Raw genomic sequence first — 10,000 nt, 5'->3', positions numbered from 1 at the left:
GTGTTTTTTTCTTTTTCTTTCAATTCCATCTGAGTGTTTGACCTAAGTAGGTGCTCCTTGACATGTCTGCATTGCTGATTGTTATGAGCACTTTTGCTTTATATAGAAACGTGCAGCGGTTTTCAACGATACCACTCTTTTAGTGTCGTTATGAGGCCGTGTTCAGGATTTTCACTTTGCAATTCTTCTTTTATCCTCTTTCATCTTCTTCATGTTCTAACTGGCTATTGAAGGGTATTTAAAATGCAGAGGGAAAAAAAAAACCTTACCATGATTAATCCTTTGTTATTAGAATTTATGGAACTGAAGATAAAAATTGTAACCTGAAACAAAAGGATTGACATACAGCAGAAACCCATAGAGGGTTGAAACGTGTAACGGCCCTTTGTGTGCTGGGAAACAAGCTTCTGAATATTCAATTTGCTAAGTACCATATTTGGAACAACAAGAGCGAGGGGTTTCCAAATATGGTACTTAGCACTGAAACATTCAACCAATCAGTTCGCACTGAATATTCGGAAGCTGTGCTCGCGCGTTACACGTTTCAACCCTTATGGGTTTCTGCATACAGTTAAGAGGCATCGTTTTACGGGACAGCTACCTGATACTTTGAACCAGAGCATTCGTGATAAGGCGATTGATTGTTTTAAGACATGGAAGCTGTTTATGAGTAACGGGTAGCAAGTATATTTAACTTTAATTCAGAGGTTCAAGGAAAGGCTTGAAACGATAGAGAAATATGCTCAGGTTTCTACAGAAACTCACATTTTCAGAAACTGATTGTCAGTGGCTAACTAGCGTACAGTTGAAGACAAAGAAAAACACGGCCTGTCCATGTCTCCTGTGCTTACTTTGCTTTGATCCACATTTATGTATATAACTTGCCGATATCACGGCAAAATGATCAGAGTAGAAAAATTACAAATCCAGCTAAACTAGGCAAAAACAAAGAAGGATTCTTAGAGGAATAAGGATCACTGAGTCGAGTAAACGAGGCGGTACTGGTAGAAATAACCTGTTCCCGATCCCACTTGTGCACTTCGCGGTACGAACCTCGTTGTGGCAAATACGCGCCAATATTTATCTGAATGACGTATGGGTTGTGACGTAAGACCCCACATTGACTATTCCATTTCAATTTCACTTTTGTATTTTTGGCGGTTCCGGCGCAAACCACTTGCATGCTGCAACACTAAACCATTTCGCTTTCTACTAAACCATTTGTCGTCACGCTAAGCCATTTGGGGTAACACTAAACCGTTTGACATTATGGTAAACCGATCAATGTTATGCTAGACCATTGCGGTTCACGATTAACCATTTGCAGATAAAATAAGCCATTTCAAACTACTCTGAACCGTTTGTCACATCACTGAACCAATGTACGGTAAGCTGGACCGTTTGCCGTTTCACTGCATATCATGTCAAAGTATGCTGATCCATTCAAGGCTTGACTTTGTCATTTTGACAAGGATAGTTACACCGGTGGTCTTTGGCACTGACCAATTCTGTGTTAACTGCGATGATTGCATAAGGTGACTGATCCATTTCATTAAACACTTAACCACTCGTGTTTTCACTGAATCAATTCACCAAGGGTATCTACACAGTTTCTGAATTGTCTAAACCATTTAATGTTTGTTTATTTCATTTCACTAAGGGTGACTTGTCCATTTGTGTTTTAAATACATCTTTTCAAATTCTGATAAACCGTTCTACAAAGGACAATTAAACCATTCCGGTTTATTCTTAACCATTAACTAGGCTTGTATTTTTGGCGGTGACGGCTGCCCATAGTATGACCTGACCTGATAAACGACCTTAGTCGCAGTCGGAGACTGAATCAAGGGTGCGGACCGAAGGAACTGTGCTGCCGGCTAGGCGCTCAGGCCCTGAACACGACCCATGTATGACCTCGGAGCACAGCACCACAACCAGATGGAATAGGCTGGGAGTCGATTTTGCTGAGGGAGGAAAACCAGAGTACCCGGTTGAGATCGACTGAAACTCAGCCCACATACGATCTCAGGGCCGAGAGTTCAACCCGGGTCGCATGGAAGGTACGGTTGATAACCACTAAGCCATCCTGACTCCCCTTCCTAAAAACTTCTTCTGCTCTTCCTAAAACCCGTGTATCAATATTTTTTCACTTTTGCATCAACATTTGTTTTTCATAAAGCAGGCTAGCAAGATCTGTACCTTGCTTCGTTCTCATTTTTGAGCGTTAAAATAGAATTTTCAGTGCTATGGTTCTCACAGCAAGTGGTATATTTTGAGGTCTCTCATGCAGATACTAACCCCGCCCGACAGGAATTAACTGCAGTGAACTTTTGTCTTGGAAAGCTGTCAGATGAGCAGAGCACACCCTTAAACTTACTGTGAAAAACAAGTTGAAGCAAACTTTACGTCTACCTCGAGGCTAGTATTTCTCGATTCCCTTCTATTTCCTTTTCCGGGTTTAGTATTTTACTAGTAACTCTTGTCTTCTCAGGAGCTATTTGCCCAAGACATCTACCATAGCACTATAATGATTTACGGTACCAAAGCAAAATTATGCACTATTAGAGCTACATATTAAGCAAAGACAACTTGAATCTCCTGGAAAACAAAACACAGCTCAGTTGACAGTTATGGAATGAAGCACTGTGTCACGTTACTGCACTACTGACACGTACGCAATGCGTGCCTATTTTTTTCATTTGTTAACTGTTCAAACACCCTCTTATCTTATTGCTTATTTATCATATCATGCCTTGAGAATACTACAATCTTGGACAAACTCGTTGGGAAAATGTGACGCTCTAATTTGTCTGTGTGATAAAGAGTAAATTCATCCTAATTTCCCCCCTCCCCCCATTCCAATGTTGTTTTAAAAAGTGACCAAAGGCTTGCACAGTATTTTGCATCACATTATCAACATTGGTATGGGGGTAAGGGGGGAAGGACCAATACATTTTGTGAGTGCGTGCCAAATGATGCTTAAGCTAGAATTTTTCCCAAGAGTTTTGGCCAAGATTTAGGTAAGGGGCAAAGCTCTATATACCCAATCATAATTATTGGAATTTATTTTTTGATTGCATGCTGCAAAAGTTCCTATTCCAAGCATGACTGGCTGGAGTAAAATCCGAGTAGCTCACAATGACACCTATCATCTATTAAAAAAGAAAAATGATAAAAAACGGATGGCTTACTGTTATTTGCACTAGCTGATCTTCTCCCCAAGACCAAACAATTCCGTCGGGGGTGAGTCATACTATGGCAAGCTGTTTGTAGCAAAATTTAATCTTAGATATGTACGTTCAAGTCATAAAAGGCATTCAATGCAATCCAATCCTTAAATTTTATGTGTAATGCAATACCACGATTATTGATTCAATCCAATCCTTGAATTTTATATGTAATGCAATCCCGAGACAACATTTGAGAACTTTGACACAGAAGCTGCAGAAAAGCAGGCCGAAGTTCTTGATCAAACAATATTAGCCTGATTAGGTTGATGAAAGAGTGTTGCAACCTTGACATGAGGGATAAGGAAAAACTCAATTCCATCGCTGGGGCCTTAGTAGATGTGCTCTCTCCATCTACTGTGGCTGCGGATTCAGCTATGATAGATAGGGAAAAATTCCAGAAGACCATCTCTCAAAATTCCTGTTGAGTTGCTAGAAGAAACAGGAATTTTGAGAGATGGTCACAGGAAAAAATAACAGATTCCCATTTTTGGATATTGTAGGGTATTTTGAAGAATACCAATAAAAATCCCAAATTTGGCAAAGTGAGACAAGTCCCAACCAGGGAATTCCCAACCAAGTTCCCTGACTGGGACTTGTCTCACTCTTCCAAATTTGGGATTTTTGTTGGTATTCTTCAAAATACCCTAAAATATCCAAAAATGGGAATCTGTTATTTTTTCCTGTGGGTCTTCCGGGATTTTTTCCTTTTCCCCTATCTATCGTACCTGAATCTGCAGCCACAGTAGTCGGAGAGATAGTCCGGCGACGAAGCACATTAAGCACGTCTACTAAGGCCCTAGCGATGGAATTGAGTTTTTCCTTGACCCTCGTGTCAAGGTTGCAACACTCTTTCATCGACCTTAGCAGGCTAACTGCTTGATCAAGAATTCGGGCCTGCTTTTCTGCAGCTTCTGTGTCAAATTTCGCAAATATTGTATCGGTTATATCCACAACTTCTCCTAGAAACTTGGGAAACTCAACTTCAATGTCAAATTCTTCTTCCCACTCTGCCGCCATCTCCTGTTCTTTACGTTGCACAATACCTTGCACAGTTTACTTTAGTTCCATATGGCCGCGCTCGTCCCAGGAAGATCTTTCGTGGATTGAATCAATGTTCATTCGTGGTATTGCATTACATATAAAATTTAAGGATTGGATTGCATTGAATGCCTTTGATGACTTGAAATTAAACCTTTAAGTAAAGGATTGAACATATGTATCTAAGATTAAATTTTGCTACAAACGGCTTGCCTTGTAGTGAGCTAGGGAAAGTATGGTGTACGCGAAATACGCGCGTGAGTGCACGCGAAATAATTCTCGCTTCTCTGCGCATGCGGAGACTCCTAATTTTCACCGGTTTAGCTTTGGGCTTCGAAAATCCCCAGCTAAAAATGTCATTCACGGAACATCCTTAATTAATTAAAGAACAATAATCGACTAAGGGGCGATTGCGTAAGACCCGGCCCACAATAATCGTACTTAGCGTTCCCAGTTAGCAAGTTCTAAGCCTAGTTTTTTCACAGCATGTGACTTGGAAGACTGTTCATTTTGAAGGCCGCAAAGCCGCAATTGTTATTGATCAAGCAAACGAGAAAATCTTGAGAAGGCATGGCAAACAATGGAGTTGAACTGGAGCTTCAAGACGCTGCAGAAATTGGTCGACAACGCACAAATTACGACTCAATCAGGGAACTCAACTCGGACAATGGTGGGTTGCAACTAAACTTAAGAATAAATTGAAATTTTATTTCAATTAATATAAGGATTTGTTTTTGGTTTTGAGTTTATGCTTGAATGATTCTTTGAATCTTTCATTGCAGTAGCTGCGTAGATAGCGTAACGACTTTGTAAGCTAATGTCTTTTTATGTCTTGATTAGTTGCTTCTTCTTATACATGTACCATGTACAATTTGTTGTAATCACTTTTAATTGCATGACTTGATGACACATAGAAATTTGTTTGAACGAGCGCACTCTCGAATAAGCGTTCGCTACGATTAAGTGCAATCATAATTACTGCGGTATTGTAGGTGTAAGAAAAGATCTCTCAGTCTCCTCAAAATTAATCACCCTCCACTAAGATGTAGAGCTATACAAAGCTTTTGCCATAATTTACATACTATAAGATCAGGTGTCTCTAAACGAAGACCCCTACCTAAGACCCCGAAAACTCGAAAACTCGGAAACGAATGAAGTACCCCAAAACCCTCAATTTGGCTAACCCTAGGCCTAAAAATCAACTTTAGGCCAAGGGTTAGCCCAATTGAGGGTTTTGGGGTACTTTATTCGTTTCCGAGTTTTTGATTTTTCTGGGTCTGAGGGTCTTTGTTTTCTGTTTTCGAGACACCTGTCTGAATCTGGTCAGTCACCTCTGATATTATCTTTATACCAATTTTCTCAACCCACGTATTAAACTTCGTCAAAAGCGATATTTCTTGTTTACAAAAAATTGACGTCACATAATTTCTTGTGATATTCAAATTTGCTAACCACCGAACAAAAGAAGCAAGGCTGTGCTCTAACGTTGCCTGGGCGACCAACATTTGGCTTCAGGCGAGTGAGAAAAATTACCCGGCCGCCTGACCAGGCACTCTGGCTTATTGTATTTTGAGCAGATAAGCAGGCTAAAAATTTCAATATGCTGGTCGCTACAGTTTACCAAAGCTCTCAGAAACGAAACAATCGGTTCAAAGGCCGTTCCATATGATTTCACGCATAACATAATTCGTGACGTTGCACCACAGATTTTAATCCCTTCTCAAAAAATATAATTAAATTTGGCACTTGGAGTTTGGCATTTGGTTCTTGTTGAAAAAGTTGTTACTTCTACTCTGACTAGGGTACGTACAGCCAGTGAAGCAGTGCAATTTATTTTTGTATGAACCAGGAATTGCAGTTTATGCAAATTTGATATCTTTATGATTTTTCGCTGCTGCGCCAGCTTGGCTAAAAAATATTTAGGTTATGGTTGTTTTCCCCCTGTATATGACATAAGGAAAGAAAAAAGGGAAAGATCATGTTATTTGTTGCTGTTTTAGAAACATAGCAATCTCGCGTTGTCTTTGGTGTCATGACAAATCATGGTATGTCCTAAAAATAAATACGCAGACTAACGCTTCTACCAAATCCACAAAAAGCTCATTCAACTTAACATTTACTCATACTATGTGCTGTAGCGATGATTTTCGTCCAGATCAAGATAACTTGTTAAAAAGAAAAAAGATAGCATGTGGGCTGTCATCACGTTTCATTGTTTCACGGCAGTTTTCACAGAATCAAGGGACATTGATTCACGTTTTGAAAACTTTTTTCAACCTAACTAACCAGTAAAAAGGTTTACCTGTATTAAACCCTTCAGTCTTTATCAAAATTACATAAGCCTGCCACAATCTTTACTTGTTTATTTTTAAACCTGAAAAACATCAGCAGCATTGCCACTTTTCTCGTCTTTCCATGTATGGCGTGAAAAATTTGACGGGTTGCAGGTTTTTCTTGCACTAGCGAGTTCGACGATCTCCAGAGCAGTAGCAGCAATGTTTTGTTAAGAGAGAGAGAAACGGATGAAGATCTTGCTGTGTTGTTGATCTCAGATGATTAATTAAATAATTACTTAATTTGGGCGACCGACTTAGAGGGCCGGGCACCCCAGCTGAAATGCTTGGGAGCGCGAAGGGCTCCCTGAAATTTTCCTTAGAGCACATGCGGCCTTGAGAAGTCGTTGTTTCAATAGCCAATTGGGTTCTGGTTGGCATATTAATAACAATGGGTGATGTCACGAGAAACATTGCTATACCCATTTTCCTACCCATTATTTCTCTTCTCACCTGCTCACCTGTGCTGCGACTCTTTTTGCTGAAAGGTGGTCAAATCTTTCTGATTCAACGTTATTGAATAGTTTTTTAAATGGTTCATCTCTTTTGACATTAGATAAGAACAAGGAATTGTTTTTTGAAGTGAGAGATTTATTATTGAAAGTAAGCGTTTCAAGAAAGGTGATTAACACTTTTGACCTCTTTTCAGCGTTTTCATTTTCGTAATTGTCTGGCCCTTATGCATTCTTTATTAATGTAAAATTTATTTAGAAGTGAGCCCCCTAGATGAGCAAAGTGTATGCTCTTGGGGCGAACTTCTTTAAATAAATATGTTTAAATTAAAAAAAAAAAAAAACTTTTCTCTTCTCCTACTTCTGCTTCTTTTTTGAATTTCCACACCTATCACTCCAGACTTCTTCACTACTTCTAGCAGCCTTCTCCCTTGTCTGTTCCGCACGTCCCATCCAACACTGTTCTTCACTATTAATACACCCTTCACAGCTTACTAGACCAGGTCCACCTCTTTCTCTTGGCAAGTTAATTCTGTCAAAGTTCATCATTGCAGCGTAGATGGTAATTGTTTGCCACCTCTTCCTGTCCGGGTCCTTTCAATTACTCTTCTTTTATCTACTTTAAAACTCTTGCCCCATACCATAGTAACGCTACTGTCCATGTGTTAATTGCCATCATTATATTTTTCCATAAGTTTTGATTTGAAAGATCAGCTGAAGGCTCTTCTTATAATTTTTTATTCCTTATTAAAAGCTGTCTCATTTCTTTCTTCTTAAATTTATCTAGCGTATTTCAAGGATCCCCAGATTTACGTATCCTTGCCTCTTTTTCTGTCTTTTAATATCTTCACACTTGAGAGTTTCTATAATTATTGTCCTCACTCATTGTATTCAGTGCTGTTTACAGTACATTCCAAGCAACTTTAAATCATTCTTTATCGTTGTGCCTCCTGTGGCATACCTTTCATTTAGTTTGAACAGTCTGAGGGAACACTCAGTGTTAACACTATGATAATTAGCTGACAAACAGTGATGGATGGGGCAAACTCTCACCGTAAAAGAAAAACCCCTTCAAATGTCAAAATTTCCCACTAACTCAACCAATGATGACGATGGTGATGATGATTATTATAATAGTTTAATCACTATAAATTATTGTCGGCATCAACACGCTGGTCTCTGATCTTGAGTTCCAGGTTGTCTCTGTAGGTTTAACCTGCATTCCTTCAGATGTGTCCTTCAACATTCCAAGAGCTTTCTTAAGATTCAAGCTGTTCCAAGGAGGGTGTTTTTTTGCATGAGCTCGATGACTCCCAAGGTACAAGTATTTGTAACCATCACCCTCTTTCTGTGCCTTGATTTTGTTATAATCAGGAAGCTGATTAGTCCATCCAAGTGTGTCACCTTGCCTCTTTTTAGGATAAGGACTGCACATTTTATCTGTTCCAAACTGCATTCTAATATCTCGGCTAAAGACTTACACAGTTTTCATAACAGACTCTATTTGGGGTTTGTCTTTGGCACACAACCTCAAGTACTCCATGAACAGTAAATGGTTAATCTTCATCTATTAACTAGAACTGATACCCTGCTACTGCCTACAAGTTCTGAGGATAAGTTAAAAGGGTATTTGCGAGGGCTACTGCAAACAAGAGTGATAACAATGAGTCCCCTTGAAAAGTTATATTTTTCACGTTCACCTCAGCCCCCTTACGTCCCCTGGCCACATAAAGTGTTCATGCGAGAGACATCTGTGCTGGAGCGACCAAAATTCCATTCTTTATTTTTGAAATCCCCATGATAATAACAATCATACTAATTATAGTAATAGTAATAATAATAATAATAATAATAATAATAATAATAATAATAATAATAATAATAATAATTACACAGGGTAACCATTTCAGTTACACAACTGGTATCAATATGGGTCCTGTGAAACTAATAATAACTGTAAATAATACAAGAATATATAATAGAAAATAAAAATAAGAGATATTATTAGGCACTAACAATTACGATTAAAAATCATTGCACCTTTATAATAAAATCCACGTTTTGAAATTTCTAAGTTGATTTTATCAACAAAAAGGTTTCCGCTGGATCTAGTGTTATAAGAATGAATGTTGCAATGCTTGGTATTAAAGTCAGGAGCAAGGCCCTTAAGTCAGTTATTTACCAGTTCCTTAGTGTGCTTTTCTCTTCTTTTTTGAGAGTGGCTTCCATCCTAGTTTCTCAATGATGGCATCACTTGTCAAATCCTTCGAGTCTTTAAGGACAATTTGGCCAGCTCGGGCAGCAAATCTTTCCTACTTGCATAAACTATTGTTTTAAAATTAAAGCTCTTTAGGGGCACTGCATATTCCTAAGAGCATTTGAAAACAATGGTTTCCATCCTAAAATTTGGGGGGCAAACAAAGAGTATTATATGTGGAATTTGAAAATAGAGAATACTCTGTACAGGATCCAGTCTTTGTAATTTATGCAATATCACAGAAACATCATAACAGTCATTGTGGCAGCAAGTAGGAAGGATTTGCCACAGCAATGATTGGAAAGTGTCGGACACTGTATTCAAGAAATAATTATGTCCCTTTTTGAAGATTTTCCAATATTTCAATGTTCTTTCTCGCCCGAACGCTGCAAGCCCCTGGGGCAATGTGAGGCAGCTGTATTTGCAACCTTGTGTTAATACTGTTGCCAGTTTTCAGTGCCACATCTACTTGCCAGCGGGGTCTTTATGTTGTCCACCACTCCAAATGTGCCCCAAATACTCTAGGATCCAAGGGTGCAGGATCATATCAAAGGCTTTTTCATAATCTATCCAGCCCATGGTCAAGTTCTTTTTGCACTCATGACTTTCTCAAAGTACAGTACACTTTTGTCCATACATATTAGGTGGTTGTTGGTACCTGGTGAGCCCTTTCTATAGCCTTTTTGTTCC

The 10,000-nt window shown here is 39.0% G+C and overlaps 1 protein-coding gene across 2 annotated transcripts in view; it reads left to right on the top strand.

Annotated features, from left to right (window-relative positions):
• The first annotated feature begins 4,568 nt into the window (after positions 1 to 4,568).
• Positions 4,569 to 10,000, top strand: part of LOC137970037 (synaptic vesicle 2-related protein-like) — a 33,323-nt gene continuing 27,891 nt past the window's right edge. Inside the window, exon 1 of one of the 2 annotated variants that reach the window (XM_068817454.1) lies at positions 4,569 to 4,938. In XM_068817454.1, coding sequence (XP_068673555.1) covers positions 4,839 to 4,938 — 100 coding nt within the window. In that variant the 5' untranslated portion in view covers positions 4,569 to 4,838. The remainder of the gene's footprint in view (positions 4,939 to 10,000) is intronic. The other variant, XM_068816836.1, reaches the window with a different exon arrangement.

This window comes from Montipora foliosa, chromosome 1 (genome assembly GCF_036669935.1).
Source record: "Montipora foliosa isolate CH-2021 chromosome 1, ASM3666993v2, whole genome shotgun sequence".
Classification (NCBI taxonomy): Eukaryota; Metazoa; Cnidaria; class Anthozoa; order Scleractinia; family Acroporidae; genus Montipora; species Montipora foliosa.
This window is presented reverse-complemented; position numbering and strand designations above follow the sequence as displayed.